Here is a 23,546-nt window from a genome sequence, read left to right on the forward strand (position 1 = left end):
CCATTTGTTGAAAGAAGACATTCGGCATCCATAGTGCTAGTAGTTGTTAAAAATAAAAAAATACATTGTTTTTTTTCTTTAGATGTACTTTCAAATCTTCTGTAAAAATAAATCCTTTTTTAAATCGTCTCACGCAGCTCGAGTGCTCGTCCTCTCGCTATTTCTGCTAGTTCTAATCTGATTTAAGGAAGTGTTAGATGCGATAAATGTGTTCCTGGGGCAAGGAGCTGTCACGGCGCAGAGTGAGAAAGATTGATCACATGCAGGTTTCTTTGTTTTGAGCCGTGCAATCAACAGCCCTCACATCCTTCCTGCAACTTTTCCTCTTCCTTTGCCTCATACTTACAGTCTGCACGCCATTTTTACTCTTCACTGCAGCCAACCATGTTTTATGCACATATTATGGCATATTTTACAAGGTGGATTGGGACAGGGTGCAAACGCCATAATGCATCACAGCACATATTACATTGGATTGTCTCTTTACTTGTGTTTATTCAAATTGGTAATGAATGTGCAACACAATTCATGTTATTTAAGATCTGTTTATGTCTGATTGCATGCATGAGGGTCGGGGTTGTCATGTGACTGGTGTCAGAAGGTCGCCAATGCATGTGTGCAGAGCAAGGGGGAGGGGGTGGCGGGTATAACAAGTTGCAATACGTCTCAGACAAAGAATAATATGGAATTACGAGAGTGAAGTCATAATTCCGGAAGAAGAAAGTCTTTTTAACATTATAAATGTATGCCATGTTTCTACTTTGCTGCTGATTTTTTTCTCAATAGAAATCTTTCTTTTTTTTCTAAAATTGTTATAAAATTGTAACTTTATTGGTTTTAGAGTTCTAATTTTAAAAATCATTTTTTAACCCCTTTTCTCCATTCAATTCCTCGTGTTGATTTGTTTCACTCGGACTTTGTAAAATTGTAACATTATGACCTTTTTCTTGTAAAATGTTGAATTTTACTTGTAACATTCCAACTTTATTCCCATAGACACAACTTTCTCTTGTAAAATTGTGACTTCATTCTGGAATTACACAGTATTCTTCCTATTATTGACTTGAGTTGGTACTTCCATAGCATAATTTGGTGGACTAACACGACCTAAAGTTTTTCTAAGGGGATCACATTCAAGTTTCATTGCATTTTGTGTAAAATCTCATGCACTTCTTTGTATGTATTTCTGATTCATATTTTCCGTCTGTATATGAGAACTGATATCCAAAAGCTCTTCCAATGGGATACCAGAAACAAGCCCCCCCAAGCCCCCCGCCCTCTCTCTCTCCCTCGCCCCCTCTCTCTCTCCATATCCCCCCCTCTCTCTCTCCCTCTCTCTCTCCCTCTCTCTCTCTCCCTCTCTCTCTCCCTCTCTCTCCCTCTCTCTCTCTCTCTCTCTCTCTCCCCCTCTCTCTCCCTCTCTCTCTCCCTCTCTCTCTCCCTCTCTCTCTCCCTCTCTCTCTCCCTCGCCCCCCCCCCCCTCTCTCTCCCCCCTATCAATCACGAGGAGGGACAGTGGCCTCTTTTAATAAAAAGGCCAAATTGTCATTGGGCAGATGCAACCATGTGACAAAGCTGACGTTCTGCAACAGTTCACCGATTCTGGAGGTCCCCAAACGTCTCCGGTAGAGCAGACCCCTGAACCCCCAATGACTCATCTGGCCAAAGCGGCCTCTCACAAACAAATGAGGAAGAGAAGGATATGAAATCAATCCACCGGTTGTTCCTCCTCCTTCGGGCCGGTCGGTGAGGGTCTCTGGGCACCCACAGCCATCGACTATGGAAGGGGAAGAAAAGCAGCAAGAGGCACCGCGAGACGCCTGCAGGTTCTTTCCACCGCAAGGCAAGACAACATGATTCACGAGTCCTGTGTTAATAACTTCCATGTTATCTGCACGCATGCTTGACGGGCCCTACGTGGGCGCCTATTGCAGGATTTGGATTTTAAATCATGTCTTTAAATCGTGATGGATTGTGCATCTGGCATTAATCTCTTGGAGTCATATCCACCACGCCAAGCATATATCTTTAAAAGATTATTTTTTTTAACAATATTTTTTTTGCAAAACCACTCTTCCCTCGTGCACATTTTTTTGGGCCACTGTTTTATGGGTCACCGTTTTTAAAGCTGCGCTCTGTTAAAAAAAACAGCAACATTTTCTCAATGTTTAGCTCCAGACAGTGTTTCAAATACGGTGTAAAAATTTTAGACTCACTTTTTTGTGCAACAATATTTAGCAACTTCCGTATTTATTTTAAAACGTTAAATCTAAATTGAAAATATGAATCCTAAATTGAAATCGTTTAAACATTAAAACTAAATCCTCAATATAAATCCTAAATCTAAATCTTAAATGTTTAAACTAAATATTTAGCTTATATGCTAATTCGAACAACCAATGACCGGAAGTAACAAAATAAAAGCCGGAGGGAGCGGAGTTGAGTATGTCTAAGTATCTAAAAAATGATTACTTACATTTAAATAGATTTACCTTAACTAATTTGAATTTAGCGCCAGCCAAATATGAGAAAATATTGCCATCTTTTTAACCGAGCGCAGCTTTACAAACGGCGCCCCATTCAATTTTACGTCACCTTTTATTTCAGATTCATCAGAATGGAAGATTATCCCTGCATGAGGCTGAGGACAGCATATAGCAACAAATAACTATTGGAGCAGGAGAAGGAGCACCACTTCCTCAAGTACCTTTACAGACACAGGAGGCTGGAGATAGACTCCATGTTGGATTTAAGCGAGAAGCAGGTTAAAGTGAGGCTCCAGAACCGCAGGATGACGCACAAAAGGCAGGCTCACTGCAAGGAAACCCGTCAGAGCAAAAGCAAATACGCTGGACTCTTTTTGGAATGAGTAGAAGAGGCATTCCAATTTTAGTGGGAGAGGGATTTCCAACCAAATCGTTTAAATTTGCAACACCTTCCCAACATTCACCTTAGCGAGCATGATTCGTCTTTGTGCACAAGTGAGAAAACGGGGAAACAACCCCCAAATTGCACTCCCACAGGCCCCATATGCTCTTCCACAATAGGCCTGGACAATGGTACTTCTCCTGCAATGCACAGTGAAAACCCTTTGTGCATGGATGCCTCTTTGGGGGAATTTTGTTCCCTCTCACCAAAGTGGGCCAATTTGTCCCAAAGTCCAGCCCAGAAACACTCATGACGATGCACTTGTGCAATTTGAGCAATTGAAACAGGTTTAATTTTACTCGCAAGATTTCAAAACAAGTATATAGAAAATACTAATAAGAATTGATACGAATAGTAGAAGAATTTAATTGTATTCTGAATTTTTTTATTTATTTATCGATTGTCAATGGACTGTGTTTTTCTTACAACATTACAAGATTGGTAAAATTGATTTTGTACTGATTTTGGAACTTACTAATGGTATTCTTTTTAGTATTTTAAAAAAAATATGGATCTAATTTTAACTGCCTGATGGTGTAGTGGTTCACTTTCCCAACTTCAGCGCGGGCAAGCGTGGGCTTGATTCCCTCTGGTGCCGGTATGATTGTGAGTATGAATGGTCATCTGTCTCTCCCTGTGCCCTATGGCTGACTGGTGACCAGTCTAGGGTGTAATCTGCCTATCGCCTGACATCAGATGGGATACGAGAATGTGCGATATGGAAGATAAATAAATAAATAATCTGATTTTTTTTAAAACAAACAACAAACTTAGACAAAGGAAGAGCAAAGGTTAAAGCTTTTTGGCCTCTCTAATTACATTTTATTGCCTATAAAACTCACAGCCTGTAGGGTGCTTGTTTATTGGCATTTTCGCCATTTAATGCCTTCTTTGAATGTAGTATCCTTGTACCATTGTGGTTAACTTAAACTTTTTATTGGCAACAAGAGCACTTTAAATTAAACAGCTGCTTCTTCTTGTGAAAGGAAAAATAGATTATATATTGAATACAATATTTAAATGCAATATTAATTATTATCACTACTATATTGTTTTGCATAAACAGTTTTTAAATAGAGAACAGTGAGACAATCTGAAGCCATGCCACTTTTTTTTCAGTGATTCTCTACAGAGTTTAAATGTCAACGATATGAATATGATATTCATATGGTTGTGATCACCACCATCTTGTTTTGACACCACTATCACATCAAACTCCAACAACTAAACATAATTATGATTACCACATTGTCCATTTAAAAAATCTTTACATCCACTTCCACGAACATCCATGTAACATTTTAAAGCCAAACATTCAAGGTTTTATTTGAAAATAAAACATATTCTAAAAGTACTCTCTATCTTTGTCTTTCTCTCACACACTCCCACAAGCACACACACACACACACACACACACACACACACACTCAACATCCTTCCCATAAAGTCTCAAATTACAAGTAACCCATTACACGCATGTTTCGACGCACGAGTCTTTGGCGGCATTTTTGTTTTGTTTCACAATATCACCACTGACATTCATATATTCTTCATCCTTAGCAGATAAATCTAATTTTAGTGTAGCTTTGTTCTGTTTTATATATATATATATATATATATATATATATATATATATATATATATATATATATATATATATATATATATATATATAAATAAAAGACACCGCACATTTTTGTGGGTGCTTGAAGCTGGCGTTTGTCTGATGATTTGATAAGAGTGTTTTGAGTATTGACCAGAGAATGTATTAAACTTTCAAGTTAAAGTATCACTTCATTCACCATAATGTAAATTGTAATATATCATTCTGATGACGCATCATCAGTGTTTTACTATATTTGTTGGTAGGTGGTATTTAAAAGAAGGGTAAATCTTCTATCGAAACAAGTCGATGGATTCCTTAGCGTCTCGTAGGTGAAAGGTCAAGCTGTCTCTCCTTTCCTCTTGAAGCTGGGAGGAACAACTGCCGGGTCAGGAGGGGGTCATGTTTTGAAGGGACACAGAGGATTTGCAGATAAATCTACACCATGTAAGTTCCAAAATGATTTCAGGAGGGCCAAATTAAAGGATTCATTTTGCATTTACTAAACATCAGGCATACGCGCAAAGTCAAGAGTTGGTGGAAAACAAGAAGGTCGACTGTCTGTTGTTCCTCCCCTCTCCTCAGGTGTACATTGTCACATTTAGCTTAGTTCAAAGGCTGGGTCTTCTTCGGCTGGACTGTGCAGTGAATGTTGCCTGTCACAAGATAATTGTTGAATGATTGACATTGGACACGCCCATAAAAGCAATAAAACTGGGCGGAAAAGCTACATTCCTTGATTGCAAGAAAACAAACACGTTCATTTTTATTTTGAATTAAATGGTTGTTATCAACTCTGTAATAGCAGACTTAAGTGATAACTGACCAATAGTATTGAAAAAGTCCTATATAACTTCTTTCATGTCACCAAAGGTTAAACACGACCACAAAAATAAATCTTCATTCTTTTTTTTTTGCCTTAAAACGGTTGTGTGAGGTTAAACATAATTCAGATGACTTTGGTTTGTGGGCAGGGTACACCTTTGACTGGTTGCAATCTAATTGCAGGGAACATAGAGACAAGTAAGCATTCTACAGATAATTTAGAGTCTTTGATGTCTCAAACATGTTTTTGGAATGTAGGAGGAATCCGGGGCCCCTCAGGAAAACCTAGTAAAGCGTACAGCTTAACACAAAGGAGTGCCAATATTATCATCACACCGTGATGTCTTGCGACTAATCATTATTTTAAGATAATTACTGCAAAACAGGTTCTGTTTTTTGTCCGTGAAGTAGAACTAGAGGTACATTGAAGAATTCAATTTCAGTCATTTGAAATATTGTAGTTCGCAACTGTCTCCTGTATTCCCATTTTCTTCCTTCAAACTTTGCCTTGCAGATTTACAATGCTGTAAACTACACACAGCATTTATTGATGCTGTGGGAGATGTTACTCTAAGGTGGAAACACCATTCTTCCTATCAATAATCCCAGTTTGGATTTACAATGTTGACATAAACACCATAAAGCAAGCAAGCATTCCCTTTCACCTCCGTTCGTGACATGTGCCAAGAACCCAGTGTGATATTATCAAGAATCATTGTAAAATATGACAATGCTATTGTGCTGTGACTTTAATAGTGCGTCAAGCCCCATTAAAGCATCAAGTGGGTAGTAGCTGTCTCGTATATCGTCTGCATACACAGAAAGGCCGCTGCGCTCATAAACGTCAGTGCGCGTGCGTGCGTTCGCGTGCCCATCAGTAAATTATGCACACTTTTACTTCCGCATTGGTGCTCGTCATTACTTCTGCATCTTGTGACCTTTGACTTCAGTCAGACTTGTGCTGCTTTAAAAACAACAACAATGCCAGCCGTGCCCGAGGAAATAACTGCCTTAATTTCAGGTAAAACAATCATTTAAACAATTTGCTAGACTTTGTTTTTTTGTGTCATTTTGTCACTTGGGCTTTTGGCTTTGAGAATAAATGTACTTACCCGATGCACAATTCTAAAAAGAGGAAGCAAAGATGATTTTACTCTGTTACTTTTCCTGTATCCTCTAACATGCACCAGTGTCATTTTATTTATGTTTAGACTTTGAGAATTTTCTCTGCGATTGCCTGAAAGGAGAAAATCTGAGCAAGAAGGCCAAAGAAAAGAAGGAAGCCTTCATTAAACGGATTAAAGAGGTCAAATTGGGGTATGAATATATCAATTTATGGCCTACATATTTCTATTTGTTTCTGTCTACATATCTGTGACACTAATAAAACTTTTTTCCAATAGTTTCCCATATGATTTCAAGGACAAATGTAAGTTGTTTTCATACTTTCCATCCTTATAAGTATATCTCACATTCAAAGTAGTCACTCATCTGTTTAAATATATGATTCTTCTCTTCAAAGAGTGTTCTATTGTGATTGACAACTTTTTGTTAGACATGTTGAAAAAAAATCTATAGAAATAATTATTACTAAAAGGAGTTTCTATTACAATTAGGCTAGACTGGCTGACTATTGATTTTGACAGGAAACAGTATAGACCGATATTCTAACTACCTAATGCTCTAGCCACATGATTTTCCCCACAAAAACACACGGTAATGAGCTATGAACTATTTATTATTTTAATGGGTATTTTCGGTTTACCACTACGACGCCTATCGATTGGATAATACACTTACTGTTTGTGGTTTCACCATTCTAACTGCTTCCCGAGGGCAACCATAACCACCACGTACCCTGCGTTTAAAAAGAAGTTTAACTGCCTTGCTCTATGTCAAGAAGAGGAAAGTGCGTGCTGGTTTTTCTTTTGTCGTTATAACCGAACTGACCATCAGTGCTCCTCCTTCAGGTGGAGAGGACCCAGGTGACATTGCGGAGCAGGTAGACATTAGCAACAACGGAGGAGGCTCACTGCAGTCCGAGCGTGCTGACCGGGAAGAAGAGCCCTATGAGGGTAAAAGCTTTTTGCCAAGGTGCCACTTTTTAGTGGCAACTTGTTCCTTTAAACAAAGTGACTTGGGGTGTCAGAGTGAAGGAGACATTCCATTTGTAACTTGGCAACACAATTTGAGAAGACACTTGAAAGCGCAACTACGTTTAACGCCACCTGTTTCACTGCACATGGGTGTTTTATAGTGTGTAGAGACACTGAAGTGAAGGGTCTGAGGAAAAACACGACAAAATGAAGAGTAGATTTAACCCATTATGGTAAGGTAGCAGTGGTCCCCAACTGGGGGACTGCGGTCCGGGTCCGGACCCTGAAACCAATTTTGTCCGCACCTACACGTTTCTTTTGTTACTTAATAAATGCAAATACTATTATTTTCTTTCGGTAAAATCTTTGATTACGGGCTCCTTTGAGCAGCAATTTGGCGGTGAAGCCCCCCTTTTCAAAACGGATAGGATTTTCAATACTATAAAGGAAACCAATGAGCTATAATAAAAACACTGACATCAGAAATTGTCACTCCAGTGAAACATGATCGTTGACTGCCAGCCTGACGTAAAATGTGAAATTTCAATATATCTGCATCTTTGAACTTGCGCAACGTGAACCACATTATTTTAAGCTGAGTGAAATAATTTGGAAGACTATTTTTTACCTTTACTTGACTCATGTGATTCTAAAGTAGCAGTACTTTAAATTGCCTCTGATGTACATATTGATCCAAATTATATTTCACTAGTTATAAAATTGTGGCCAGTAATGAGTGGCTGTTCACATTTCAAAATAAAGTGTCAGGGAAGTCCAAGTGAAGTGGCAATTCTGGGGGTAGGGGTTTATGGCCCATAAGCAGCTGCCACTTTTATGGCGTCTCTTTCACACAAAGCAACTTTGACACAGCAGTTGAACATTTGCATTGAAGTTGCACAGCACACTGACGAGGTAAAATGTTCTTCACTGGATGCTCCGCAACTTTTCGACAGCCATCATCCGATCGTCAATGTCAGGCACGAGTTAGAGCCCATCTGCCATTGTTTTACCAGTGAACATTTTTAAATGTTCATAACTCTTTTTAACCTCTCTTTTCCAGGTTCCCAACAGTCTCCACCAATAGCAGCGCAAGATCTGCAGTGTATTCTAATGTCAGGACACCTGGAGAAGCGAAGGAAGGGTGTGTGGGCTCTCAATAGAATACAGAGATGAAACTCTTTTTTTCAAAATATAGACTGGCACTATAAATCCATTAAGTTAAGTTACAAAGCTGCATGTTAGGCTTAAGGAACAAATTATAACTTGTCATAGGTGTGTCCACTTTTCTATTTTCAAAAAATGCTGGCCGAGACTTTGATAAATGCTGAGTGAAATACTGAATCTGATCCTGAAACCAGCATTACTTCTGGTGGTGTGTTATCTGTTCATAAATGACAATCTAGTGTTAAGAGCTTTGAATGTCATTGAAGGCGGAAAAGCACTACACAAGTAGAAGTCTATATACCAAATAATTTCTCATTCATTGTCATTGAAGGGAAAAAATGTAAATTATTTCAAGTTATTTTGTCTCATCAACAGATCATAGTTTTTTTGGCCAGGAGTGGCAGAAGAGATGGTGTGCGCTAAGCTATCGCACCTTCTACTATTATGGCCACGAAAAAGGTATTGGTATCATTTTATCTTTAGTAACACTTTATTTGATTGCTTCTTATGACAACATCATGAGATTCATAATCATGACATGACACCTGTCATGGGAATGAATGAATATTTATGTCATTGTCTAACACAAAGACATTAGGTGTCAATTTTGTTCAGAAGTGACGTAGCATAGTAAACGACACTTAATGACATCAGGTAAAAGCATTATTTCATATTCATGAAGTTTGGCATGCCATGATTATGACAGTCTCATGAAAGCATCATAAGAAGCATTCAAATGAAGTGTAAACTTAGTTCCCTTTCCAATTTAGAGTGACAGAGACTGGCTATGGTTCGAAAATGTTGACAGTGATGTCGCTTTGTAACAGACAAGCAGCAGAAAGGCGAGTTCAGCATTGACGGCTACCATGTCAAAATGAACAACAGCTTCAGGAAAGACTCCAAGAAAGACTTTTGTTTTGAAATCTCAGCTCCAGATAAGCGAGGCTATCAGGTACATTGACCGTGCCGTCTTGTCAATACGTGTGGTAGCATCTACATAAACAATTTGTTTCTGACGACCATATTTACACCTGTCCTTTAACCAGTTCTGTGCATCGTCGGTAAAAGAGGCAAAGGAATGGATGAAATGTATCGATCTGGTTTTGAAAGGTTTGCCATACACCTACCACCAACTATGGTCAAAGAGAAAAACCAAACTGAACACTAATCATATTTTTTTCCAATTCCATCTGTAGATAAATCTGGCATAATACAAGAAGAAGAAGATGATGATGATGATGATGAAGAGGGGCAGAAAGTGGAAGAACAGCTAATGTATGATGACGTGGGACTTGCACCAGATACAGACATCTATGAGGTCCTCCCAGGTAAAGCTATAGTGTCTCCTAAGACAAATATACTGTTTTTAATTCACCTTAGTTGCCTGCCATGGAATATTATCAGTCATATATTCAGACAAGGCAACGTGGAAGTGCACAATTGGCGAGACAGTCACTTCGTTTCAATGGGACTTTCACTAAATGTGAAAAAATGAAAGCAGGAGCAGTTTTCCATGGAAAAAAAATGTTGGCCTTCGCGGGGTACTCTAATCTGATGTGATTTCCTGTCATTCCAATTTGTCTCAGCGCAGCTGTTGGAAATTGCTGAGGCAACACAAATCATTTTTGATTCATGATAAAACTTTACAACTGAAATAAACTTTGAGGCTATCAGGCAGACGCAGCGTTGTAGATCAACAGAATGGCTTGGATGCTTTTCATGGTGCCCCCACACATTTTCCTTGTCACTTTTGGGTTACGCTCAAGGGGCCCAGAGTCCAATTAAAAAAATTGGCCCATGAGTGCCAGGCACACTGGGCTGTTTGGGTGATAAACTATGGGCTGGAAAAACAGCACTATAAGTATTATGAGAGAAATCTTATTTATACACAGTCATTTACCAATTGAATCATTGCTCTGTATTAGATATAAAATGCCGTCAGGTGGCCCTAAGCACCATAACTTTGGAAAGAAGAAGTGACATTTGCAGGGGAAGTCTACATGTATGCAACCATGTTAAACAATTTCCTTTTATCATCAGGAATAGATGAGGGATTTTTGTTGTTGTTCCTTCACTTGTAAAATACTGAACTGGAATCAATTTTCTGTTTACTATACGATTATAATCCGTCTAGATGCAAGCAAAGATTACAAGAACTACTACCAGGCCTTATGGGACTGTGTTGGGGACCACCCGGATGAACTCTCCTTCAAGCGTGGAGACACCATTTATATTCTGAGCAAGGTAATGAAAAGCTGCCTTGTCTAAAACCTCGAATGTGGATATTTTTCTTAATGCACAAACTCAACGGCAATGGTGAGCGAGGTGCTGTTGAGCCAGGACCACCTGAATAAAGTTATTCCTAGGCCCTGAGAGGAGTTGCTTTTTGATATCCTTTACTGGCAGCACCTGGCCCGGTGCCTGGAGCCGGAGGCCGACTGTGGCGGAGTCAGCCTCTGGCTCTCTGATGGGGATTAGATGTGTCACGACGGAAACTGTTTTAGTGCCGTTGGCTGGCCGCGCCGTTCCATCGCGTCCATCTGGGCCGCCTCAGCTCGCTTCCGCCGCTGCCTTGGGCCCACACACCTACCTATCAGACGTCTCGCTCACCTCGCCAAATAGGAATGTGTGTTCTCAGGAAGCTAAGGCTCACACTCACACGCTATTGAGAGCAGGCGAGGACGTGTAGTGGACGTTAAATTTCCGAAGCTTGTCAGCTAGCTGGAAGGAGAGGACTTGTTTTAATTATAGATGCACAGAACAGGAGCGTGTTTGTTCCTAAACAGTCGCCTGACTAAAATTGGACCTTTGTTGTGTGAAGTTCACCACATTTTGGTTTGCAAATAAGGAAAAGCCTTTATGTCCAATGTGTGATATGATATCATTTGAACTATAAATAAATTCCTTGGACACATTGCCATGTGCAGACAGTTTGCCAGATCCTTTTTGTAGTCTAGTCTGCCATCTAGTGGTCCTTGCACGCAGTCATTAAAAAGGGACAAGGACACAAAATTACAATATATTAAAATAGACCATTTCGATGAAAAATGAATCATATTTAACTGCTAGACACCAGGTGGATACACCGATTTCCCACGAAATCAGTAAATTTCCAGAATCAAATGAGCTTCAGTTCAAGATGCTACTGTATTATATAAAATGTTTCTTTACATGTCACTAAACAAAATAGAAATGATAAAGTACAGTATGACAAAAGCGGCATTCCGCACCACTGCACGCTACAACCGTCATAAATACACTCGATAATAATAGCCGAACCACATTTTAATGAAGTCAAAATATCTTAGTGTGACCTTTGTTCATAAATGACGGTGTCAATCATTGATGTCGATCCACAAAATGAATAATGTCCCTTTCACTGTTGTGACGAACGAAACGAAACAGAGCAGAAAGACTTTGTGGCGCTCAATGACCAAATGCTTGTTTACGACTCCTCTCTTTGTGTGTGGAAAGGGGCCAAGAATCAAGTTGCCCTTTCACTCGGACTGCGAGCGCCATTAGCTGGAACCTTGGTGTTGGGGGTTGTGGCCTACTGCGAGGGCAATGACCATAAAACCTGTCTGGGCTGCAGCGGGAGGGACAGACGACTCCTCGCTCCCCTTCCCCAATTCTCCTTTCCGTCCCTCCCCCATTCCGCAGCTCCAAAATAGCCGTAGTGTTACAGCTGCGGGACCCCCCAGTCGGGACCGAGTGTTGCTTATGGTGCCCGACTGTGGCTGAGAAAGGGGTGGTGGTGGGGGGCATTGTCCAGGCACCAAGCAGCCGCTCCCTCCTCCTGCCTGGTTCAAGTCACAGCACATAAACGTAATGGAGAAAAGTAACGTCTCACTTCCTTTAAGTGGCTGGAATGGCTGATAAAATGTAAACACTGCTCCGACATAACGTTGCTGCTGTGCGAGGTTACTGTAACCTATATTGACCCACTCCTTAACACATGCCGGACAATATGTGTTTGTAAACAGATGCACAGATTGTTTCTTGCGCTTTTTCACGGCATTACTTGCTGAGCAAGGCTTCTGCGTGTTGAAGTGCGTGCAGCTAGTGAAGGGCACCATTAGTCGTTTGTCTCTCATTCTCTCTCATGTTGTGTCCTGCACCCAGTCGAGCATGACTTATTTGTTAGCCAGAACTGCACAATGAGGTGTTGCTATTTTCAAAGGCTTTTGAGAGGAAACTGTTGTGTGCACACACCCACAGGCCACTCTGATCTGTTATTACCAAGTGGCTCGTGGTAAAATGTCACTTTTATCACGTGACAAGCAAATACAATGGATGTGACATCGAGGCTTGGAACAATTGTGATTTTTTTCAATGTAAAATCATTGTCACACTTTACAATCTGGACGTGGGCTCAAATTGGTACAACTTTCTTTGGTCTTGATGACATTGAGGTAGGTTTATTATCATTCTCAGTCATCCAAAGACAACCAATGCTACTGAAACTTTATGAAGGGAAGTAGACATGGTGGACAAATGCCCCAAGATGAGAACTAAAAAAAGGAAACGAGGACGGCACACTAATGCATCCGAGTTTCTACTGTAATAGCAATCCCTTGATATCATGTAAATATGGTACCCCACGGAACCGATGAGTCACACGGGGATGACGCCAGAGCAATCAGATTGAATGCACGCTGGGAATGCTGCAACACGCTTTTAATCTTCATGTAGAAAAAGGCCAATATATTCAATCAATAGAATACATGTTTGGACTGAGCATACCCAGATGAGCCACAGATTTTCTTTGACTCCACTCAGCGATGCTGCTGCGATGAAGGAGGCGAGAAACAAAGGAGTGGAAGAATAATGAATTTGGTTTTTGTTTCTTGGATTACACGATAGCATTCACTCAATAAGCGGAGACAGATGTGGTTAGGTCTGGCTTTCAGACACTGTGCAGGTTCCTGTTCCTCCCTTTTGTGGAGCTCCCGGTGCTGATTTATATCCTGGCCAAGACTTTGATGTGAGGTCAGGCTCTTGGTCAAAGAGAGAGGCGCAACGCCTCTCCACGGTGTCCTCCAAACCGCTTGCTATACGAGAAGCCACTCGGAGGAACTTACTTTGTCGTCACCGTGAAAGATTTATACGCGATGACTTTTGCGTACATCGAAGCTGATGCGTCTACAATCCGGCGGTCAGCAGGAAATGTGATGATGATAAATAATGGAGAGCAGAACACAATGCAACGTCATGTAGAAACAGTGGAACCGCAAAGGTCAGACAATCCCAGTTCATGTCCTTCAAACTTTTTCTTGACAGGAAAAGGCTATTCTTCATCTTTATTAAGGATGAACAAAGATATCAAGAGGGTTTTTTTCTCTTTTTTTGGAAACATATGAAATGTTTTTTGCATTTGTCTTTCTTTCAGGAATACCAGAGCTATGGTTGGTGGGTCGGAGAGAAAAATGGAAATATCGGAATCCTGCCCATTCAGTACCTGCTGGAGCTTTATGCTATATAAGATGAATCACTTTGAATAAAGTATGAATTGAATGTTTATTCTCGCCAATGATTTAATTTATTAAATATCATTACAGCAGCTACAATGGTTGTGGATCTGTTTCCTTCATTTCAGTGTGCTAAGTGGCATTATGCCAAAGTGACTGTGCGGTCAATGTAAAACAGTTTATTTTTAGAACAGATGCGGTTTGTCTACCACCATTAATGGCAACTAATAAGTTAAAAAACATATGTCGGGCTTTATGCGTTTAATGGCTATTTTTCATCAATTTCTTTGTTGTCCTCAACAATAAAAACAATCAAAGTGGCTTGCATTTTAGCGTCAACAGGAAAAAGAAAGTCCCAGGACGACTGGATTAATGGTCTGCTTTTGCCAGAAAAGTGGTTTGACCCTATAATTAAACCACAAGGTGGCAATAGAGAACCTTTGAAGGTCATTGAGACAACTGAGCCATAACCTTTGCCCCTTAAGTGTTGAAGCCGGATATATTCTTTCTATCAATATGAGATATTTTCAGCCAATCTTCAGATACATGCATATGTATCTATTTGTTGTAAAATGATTCATTCATGCGGTCATCACTTTGGATGCATGCTTCAAAGGGATGTCGGCGTGTTTTATGGGGCCTGAGAGAGTTTACCGGGCAGCGGATCACAGCGTGCCAGATGGCCGGCTGGGCCGTGTGCCTGAGGTGCACTAATAAGGCAGACAGCCACTCTGATAGCACGGACGCTTATCGCCCTCCGAGGGGCCGTTTGACAGCAGGCGAGGCAGCGTTTGCTCGGCACGTTCTTGCCGAGGTTAGGCACACACTGTACGTCTCGTTTTACAGCCTTCCAGAGTGAGATAGCCAAGTTCTTGCACAGTTGTTTGGGGTACAAAGAGGGCCCCTCAAGGTTCCGTCAAGGTTGTGACAAAGTGAGAAGACAAATGTGTGTGCATTTGCCTCCATCTTTGCATGTGTCGTTTGCTCCTCTTCAGTGATGAGCGAGTCTTGCGTCCTTCGGGTGATGTTCGGGTGCGACGTCAATGCTGTTCTTGTACTGTACAAACCAGCCGTAAAACATGCGGATTGGAAAATCGAATGAGTTACCACAATCCGTTGTTGAATATCCGGTGGAGGAGTCGTTAGTGCGTCGGCCTCACAGTTCGGGTCGAGGGTTCCATCCCAGGTCGGTCCTCGCTGAGTGGGTTTTCTCCGGGTACTCTGGTTTCCTCCCACATCCCAAAAACATTCATGGTAGGCTCGTTGAACCCGTTAAATTGCCCCAGGGTATGAGTGTGAGCGTCTCACTGTGCTGCCCACCGATTCAGGGGGTACACGGTCGATTGGTCGCCGGTCTTTTGGTCACCGATCTTTTGGTCGCCGATATTTTGGTCGCCGGTCTTTTGGTCGCCGGTCTTTTGGTCGCCCGGAAGGTAAGTGATAATTACCATTTAAATCGTTGCTGAAATTCCCTAAATACAAACTGCGAATTACTATTTAGGTAAAGTGAAAATGTTTGGGGACTGTGGTGGGAATGGGCACAGTGAACCGATGGGATTTTCAGTCAGCACAGATCATCAAATGACATATGTGTGAGAAAAATATGTGATACAGTCACGTCAGTCAACACTTTAATGTTTCCAGACTTAAAGGAGGATGTCACCAGGCTGTCTGGCTTGGTATTCGCAGTTCCCTCAGAGTCCTGCTTTTACTGTCCCAATATGGTTGCCAGAGGCAAGTAGGGCTAAATATTCCCTTTCATTTTTATGTGACAATAATGGATTTTCTTAATGGATGTCAACTATACCCTCATCCCCCGTTTAGACCTAGACTGCCACATCCTCAAAATATACAGGTTCTCTTTATTGCAATTTAACATCAAGATAAAATGTTTCTTAGATAAACGCCAGGACATCATTAATCAGTAGTTCACTAAATTACATGAATGATAGCCCATCACCAATTAAAACCCGGAACCATAAAAAATGTGCCTATATCATACTAAGATATATGACATACAGTATTTCCCTCATTTTTTGCATTTTCGCAGTATTTGCGGTACACCACTGTAAAAATTATTTCCGCAGTAGTCCCCTGGTTTTTGCAGTGTACCGCAAAAAACTAACAAAATGTTTTGATCAAGTGCATTCTAGCAGAAACAATCTCGCTTTACACTTTAAAAACAAACCAGAAATGTATTTTTATGATGTGTACTCGTGGAACAAATACAATCAATAAAAGCCAATATTGTATTGAGCAGACATTTCCAAATGCCAGAGCTGTTTTAGCCAATCAAATGCAAGTATTTCAGGTAGTGTCATTCAGCTATGTGTCTACGGGCTTAGGGCAGTAGAGGATCATGTTACTGCAAAACAGCGTCGTTTAAGAAAACGTTAAGCAGTGATACCTGCTCACCACAGTTTAGGAATGTCTTGCGCATGCATCTTCTCGACCTCTTAATAACTCTTGATGCTCCTGAAAAGGGCGAAAGACGTAATGAACACCACTGTAGAGACTCCATCATGATCAAGCTGTCAGCTGTTCACATTCTGCGCTTTCACCAGGTCGTTGTGACACACAGGAGACCAGCGCGCGGCTTCACCAAGAGTTTTCTGTCAGGAATAGCACGGCAGCTTTATTTATGTGCCATCGTCTGGGATTTCACAGCAAATGTATTGGCTCTCCAACTGGCTTTTTGTCAGCGTTCCATTAAAGCCCTCTGCTGGTCCACATCCCTAAAAGTCCACGTACACCTTTTTCAAGAGCGAGTCTGTCTGAATTAAGGTCAAGACTCTTAACATAACTCACCACACTTGACACAAAAAGGTACTAAGTGACTCGTGATAGAATGTTGGGTATGGTTGTTTTAAAATGAATATTATTTTCATTGTTAAGACCACAGTATGTCACCCTTTTATTCATTCATTCATTTTCTGAACCGCTTATCCTCACAAGGGTCATGGGGGGTGCTAGAGCTTATCCCAGCTAAAAAAAGGTGGGTGACACTGTGAATTGGTGGCCAGCCAATCGCAGAGGAAACTGAAACAAACATCAATTCACACACACACACACACACACACACACTCATAAAAAGGGGAATTTTAGAGTGGCTTTTTAAACCGAGACCAAACTCTGACAATAATTTTAAAAATAGCCTCTAGCCAACTCCCTTTCAACCTTTCACTTGAAAGAGAGGGAAAAATGTGACATTACTCCAAAATATCCTGAGGACCATCTCATTTACCAAAGATTGAGTCAGTGCCTCGGTGGAGTGCTTAAACAAGGTTTTTAGTATTGCTCTGTGCTTATGCAATATTTATATATACATATATAATTGGAGTGTTTTCTTTTGTGTGTCTATCAATCTGCCTGTAGAAATCAAAGAAACCCAAATATGGCTTTTACTCTACTTCCATCATCCATATTTTTCACTTGCCGTCTTTTCTTTTTTCAAAAGTCCAAGCTGTCATGCGTTTAAGAGCTACGTGCTGACATGCCGCTGAGGATAAATCAGTCTTCCGGTCCTGACAGGTGTTTGTCCACCTGCTATAAACATCTCCCACGCCTCGCCCCTGCTCCATCTCCTGTCCGGTTATTTACTGGGCTCCAGCCTCCATATCCTGGCTCTGTTTACTCTCTGCCTGAGGCTCTAATATGAGGTCAGAGCTCTGATTTACTCTACTAGTTAGCTAGCTGAATAACGACCCCGAGCCATATAGTTTACAGTGTGATGCGACCAATGCTCTAAGTGTAATTACAAGCCTCCGGGTACTGTTGCAGCTCCACACCTCATTGCAGCCCACTGCCTGCCAGTCCTCCAGCACGCTAAGTGCTGCCATCTCTACCACTTTTACTACACATACACACGCAATGACGCCCGCCTCCCCACTTGTAGTCGCCTCACATTCGAGGTGAACTCCGCTTTCAATGTCATCTCTTTATATAGACGCTCTTACTTTTCAATACAAAGGAAGAGAGAAAATGTATCGAGTTGCAAGGTTTTACCAGCCGCTAAAAAGCAGATTGCCGACATTACTCTCATTAAGTGGCCGCGTGGTATTTGTTCAAACACACAGCTGCCAAGCTTGCACGAGCTAATTTACTGTGCTGCTTGCACATGGAGCTGCACAAAGCCACCATACATGTGTGGTGCACAGGAAATCGAACATGGAACCTCCTGTGCGCTATATCTGCCACATTTGGGCTTATGTTTAAAAATGAATCATGACTATCAATGCCATGTGAAATCCTCATTCATTGCTAGCCCTTTTATTTGTACAGTGGTACCTCGACACACGATCTTAATCCGTTCCGGGACTGAGATCGTATGTCGAGCTTTTGGTAACTCGAGCGGACGTTTCCCATTGAAATGAACTAAAAACAAATTAATTCGTTCCAACCCTCTGAAAAAACACCAAAAACAGGATATTGGATTGGATTTTTTTTTTAATTTCTTCTAATTCGCCATCTATTAACAAAGTAACACATATCTAGTGGTTTAATAGTAATAAAATGTGTTTAATAGAAGTAAAATTGGGCGGTGTTGTGTGCACGAGTATACTTCATTACCCAGAAAGCGTTGTGCGTTTCTTGGTCGAAACTCGTCTGAATAAATCGTTCAGATATCTGTTTAGACGAAAGAGATGCGGCAAAAAAAGACAGTGCGCTACAATGATAAACAGCGTCTCATGTCATGGCCACCTGGCTTGGACGCATCTCGAAATTTTGATCGTATCGCGGGCGAATTATTCGATCGAAATTTTCGTCGTACCACGAGCATGTCGTACCACGAGGTGATCGTAGGTCAAGGTACCACTGTATAGAGTTCCCCAAGTGTGTGGTGTGGTATTTAGTAATTTGTATCTTTTCAACAGAAAGTTTCTGTTGCTCGATAATGGAAATTAATTTAGTCTAGTCCAACAACTACCTTTATATCATAGAATATTGTTTCAAAACTGTATAATTTTCTTGCTTTCTTCAAGTCAAAGTACAGATGTGGCAAAATTATAAAAGCTTGGAGGAAAATATATGCTTAAGTAAAGTATGGATATTGATATTGGGGAATATATATATTTGTGTTTGTCCTAACCTTGAGTTAAGCGAGTTTCATTGATACGGTTCATAAGTAAACACTTTCACCGTTTCATCTCAGTGCTGTTATTTAAGCCTCTAATGATATTCTGTAACCACCACGCTCTTAATCATTACAGACCTTTTCCAACCGCATGTGTGCAACGTAACTTGCTATTTCTCCACTTGATCAGGCACCTAAATTCCTTGAGATCGTTACGCGAGTGGTCTTGAAACAGGAAAAAAAATGACCCAAATCAAGGCAAGCCAGATCTGAGATAGTATTAGAACAACCACACACCTTGTATCCTCTTATTACACTTCTTATCTCTCCAATATTTACAAGTACTGCATGCTGAGTCCAAGTAAAACGCACCCAAGGATTAAATCCACTTTTAAAAAACAACAACAACACATTTGTTATTGGCCATCCCGCTACACTCCAATTAAGTATATCAAGGAATGTGACGCAAACCTATTAAGTCACCATTACTGATATTTCCTTGAATTTAGAATACTCATTAGGTCATGGGTATGTTAGATGAAGAGCAGGTGGGTAATTGGAGTAATTTGTGGCCATGCAGACAGTGGCATGATGAATGGGCTCTGGAGAAGACAAGCTGAGCTGGCCGCTGGATCTACTGCAGAGTAAGGAGAATTTAGGCTCGCCATAAAAGATTTCTCCTTGCCTCTTATTTCACCCGGACATTTTTATGTTTTTTTTATTTTCTACCTCATTGCAGCCGTGAGCTGCCTGCTGATTTACACGCGCTGGCAGCCGAGCGCCGAGGCCTCCAGAGACGGTGCCCTCTAACACCTCCATTCTCCCCCATCGCCTTCCTGCAGCCTCTCTCTTCCTCTCGCTGTCTCAACATTTACTGAAGTGGCTCTGCCCGAAAGAGCTCCACCTCTACTCGTTCCTCATCTCTAACAAGACATTAGTAGGGTGAGGGTGTTATTCACAGCGGAGGGGATGTTCCCCCGTGTCAAGACACAAATAAGGATGAGTAGAAGCCGTCACAGACACTGATGCTATTTTACAACGCTCGTGTTTCATAGCACCGCTTCAAGTGCTGTTTGGGCTTTCTGCAGCCTTTTATTGTGTGGATTCCGAGAGAAGAGCGGTCGCATAACGCCGTTGAGCCCTTTTTTTTCGCTTTTGCGCCCTCTGACATAAGCGACCCCAACGATCCGTGCGATGTATGGCTTTACAGTGTATATGTTGAGGTTTTAAATATAGAACGAGAACAGCTAAGCAATACAAAGTCTCAAAATTGCTAATTATGCATCTGTACAACAGTAGCTAAGCCACATGTGTCAAAGTGGCCCGGGAAAGTAAATCATGAGTGTCGACGTTCTGTTTTAGGTTCAAATTATAATAAAGAGTATAGAAGTATATTACATTTCCTGATTTTCCCCCTTTTAAATCAATAATTGTAATTTTTAATCATTTTTTTCTCTGTTTTTAGTTCAAAAATCTTTTTGTAAATGGCTTTTAATCCAGTTCTTTTAATCCATTTATTAAAAAAAATCTAAATATTATATCTAAAATGGTCCGGCCCACGTGAAATCAAGTTGACGTTAAAGCGGCCCGCGAACCAACACGAGTCCGACACCCCTGAACTAAGCCATTCTATAATCTAGGACAGTAGAACATAAAATCAGAATCAATCAACAAATGACATTGTCCTCACACAAATATACAGTTGTGCCTTATAAAGGGATTTAGTAATTGGGGGCTGGTGTTTGCTTTGAAAATTGTGAATAAAATGCTGTGTGATGGTAGTGAACTGACCTCAGATCTCACAAGTGAACAAAAAGTAGGGACTATTAAAATAATAATAATAATAATAATTTCATCCATTATGCGAATTGCTGCTAAAAAGCTGCTTGTTACAAAACTAGTTGAGAGGAATTCAATGGCACTTTACAGCAACCATACAGTGCCAAAATTGTTGAAAACATCACTTGGATCACAAGGGACCACTGTATACATTGTTAAACTTTCGATCCAATTTTCATTGTCTAACAAAGTTGGAGAGAACCGATAAATCATCTGGACTGCGCAGTCATGCCGATTTTTGCGGCCAACCGCGAGTCAAAGGTCAGTTTTGGCATGAAAAGCGAGATAGCGTGAAAAAATATTGCGGGTAGAGTGGAGTATAATTAAAAATTTAATTAATTCTGGACTTCCACACCATTTAGCTTGAACGGTACTGCGCGGCCATATAACAAAGCGACACATCAGTCTCGCCAGCCCGGGCCATTATCATTTGGACTGCCGGCGTCTCATCCCCGCGTCATTCCTTTGGTCTTATCTCCTATCTATTGGCACATATCGACTGTTTCTGCATAGTCTCGGTCATGGAGATTTAATATCGCAAGTCATGCTGAACTTCTATGGCTACTAATGGATTGTGTATAATGTGGCACTTAAAATGCATGAGCAGCCACTGATTTATCAGTAATTTGCCTCTACCGGAGCGAATCTCCCGCAATGCACGCTTTGGTTCTTGGCTTGGGAGCACAATGGGGAATGTTGCATCAGAGTTTGAACACACAAGTGCTTCTCCCGCACATTAAATGGATTTTTGGCCATGCTGATGACAGTGATAAGAGCGAGACAAGCGTGAAATGGTAGACTTGAGATTTGAGATGCCAGCCCGAGAGATCCCTGGCATCTCTCGTAGGCAGATGGGCATCCCCCCGAAGGTTCCATTCGCCTTCCTTCACTGTCAAACGGCGCGCGTGGTAATTACATTGTGCATTAGTCACATTGGCCACAGTGATAAATGTGGAATTTTTACATCCTGCTTGAGTAGTTGTGCTATGCTCCTAGCCAGCTGCAGCATTGCACCCCCCTATTTTTTTTCTAAATTCCCTTTGACCCCTTGGGGGTCACAAACCATGAAGCAGCAAGGAGCTGTTAGCAGATCGATGTGTTAGGTTTAAAGGTGTCTGTGTTGTCATGGCAGCAGGCGAGGCCACCTCGGCTCAAGGTTAACAGCCGAGGGGCCGCAGTCATACGCCATTAAAGGAAGTGGTCGATGTCGCTTGGACAGGTCAGACTGACACCGGCAACATTTTAATCGCTCTGACTTTAAGTAAAGAAACAAGCTCTTAATGCTGCGCTGATTTATTGAGCATTGCCGAGCGATACGGTGGACTGTGGAGTAATCTCGAGGTGATTTACTTAACCAAACCTAACATTATATCTTTAATTGCTTGCCACAAAGTGCAATATAATGAAAAGAAATGGGCCACCCTTTTACATTAGCAACCCCATTTTTTATGAATCTATAGTCATGAGCTTCCCATAAGAAGGATAGAAACGCCATGCAGCCATCCATTTTCTGTACTGCTTTTAAGGGTCGTGTGGCGCCAAGGTGATAGGCTTTCCACACTTTTGGCTGGTTGCCTTTCTATCGCAGTAATTTATTATGATTGCTATGTTGTTTTTTTCAGTCCAAAACTGCTTTACGTAACGATACATGATCAAACCCAGAAATCATGTTAGCAGACTTCTGTACATAATATAACGACGTACATGACCAAACTTGATTTCTTCATGTTTTGTGTCATTGAACGACATCGGTAGATGTACAGCATCATTTACTTGAAGAAATATATCATTTATGCCAGGTGTCAAATTTATTTTTGCCTCATAGTCATAGTTTGTCTTTGAGGACTATACTACTTTTTTGTCTGACCTTTACAGTAATAGCTGTCCAATCCATTTGGAGAGGGAGGGGTTGGCAGCAATTGCATTGCGGCTATCATCGTCACACACACATCATCATCATCTCATTTTAATATATATTTCACATTAGTATTTATCCCAGCTAACTACAGGTATCAGGCGGATGGCCAGCCAATCACAGGACACAGGGAGACTGACCACCATTCATGCTCACATCTTTTGGGGATGTGGGAGGAAATCGAAGTACCCGGAAAAATCCACAAAGCCCAGAGAGAACTGTCGCGTAACACTTAGATTGTATTCACTTGCCATAGAAATCAAATTAATTTTGATTAACCGGCAGTCCTCATTCATTGCCACCCCTTTCAGTTCAAATTGATTTGATGTCTATCGCAGTACATGGCAGTGAATAAGTTGATAAAAGCTATTACTGTGAAACGGGTGAGAAGTGGTCCATATCTGGTGGTCAGCCCATTGAATGACTGTGATATGCGATACATTTGTTTATTAACTAAATATAGATAACCTGCTCCGGTTGTTGCTCCACTTGCAAGAAACACCAGGATGTTACAACACTGCCACCTTCTGGCACTGATGCCATACATTACATGTAAACAACACATTGAAGAGAGACTCACTACATGGGGCAAAGATGTGAAATTTAAATATTTAGTTAGATTTTTAAACTGATT

At 41.0% G+C, this 23,546-nt stretch overlaps 1 protein-coding gene across 1 annotated transcript; it reads left to right on the forward strand.

The window, feature by feature from the left end:
- Positions 1-6,295: 6,295 nt before the first annotated feature.
- On the forward strand, positions 6,296-14,147 carry skap2 (src kinase associated phosphoprotein 2). Its single transcript, XM_077599094.1, has 11 exons — positions 6,296-6,377; positions 6,568-6,673; positions 6,760-6,785; positions 7,327-7,431; positions 8,513-8,593; positions 8,992-9,075; positions 9,444-9,568; positions 9,663-9,726; positions 9,813-9,944; positions 10,751-10,860; positions 14,006-14,147. Exons 1-11 carry the CDS (start codon positions 6,338-6,340, stop codon positions 14,096-14,098), a joined length of 966 nt encoding a protein of 321 aa, XP_077455220.1. The 5' UTR covers positions 6,296-6,337; the 3' UTR covers positions 14,099-14,147.
- The last annotated feature ends 9,399 nt before the right edge of the window (positions 14,148-23,546 follow it).

This window comes from Stigmatopora argus, chromosome 4, assembly GCF_051989625.1.
Source record: "Stigmatopora argus isolate UIUO_Sarg chromosome 4, RoL_Sarg_1.0, whole genome shotgun sequence".
NCBI classification, from domain to species: Eukaryota; Metazoa; Chordata; class Actinopteri; order Syngnathiformes; family Syngnathidae; genus Stigmatopora; species Stigmatopora argus.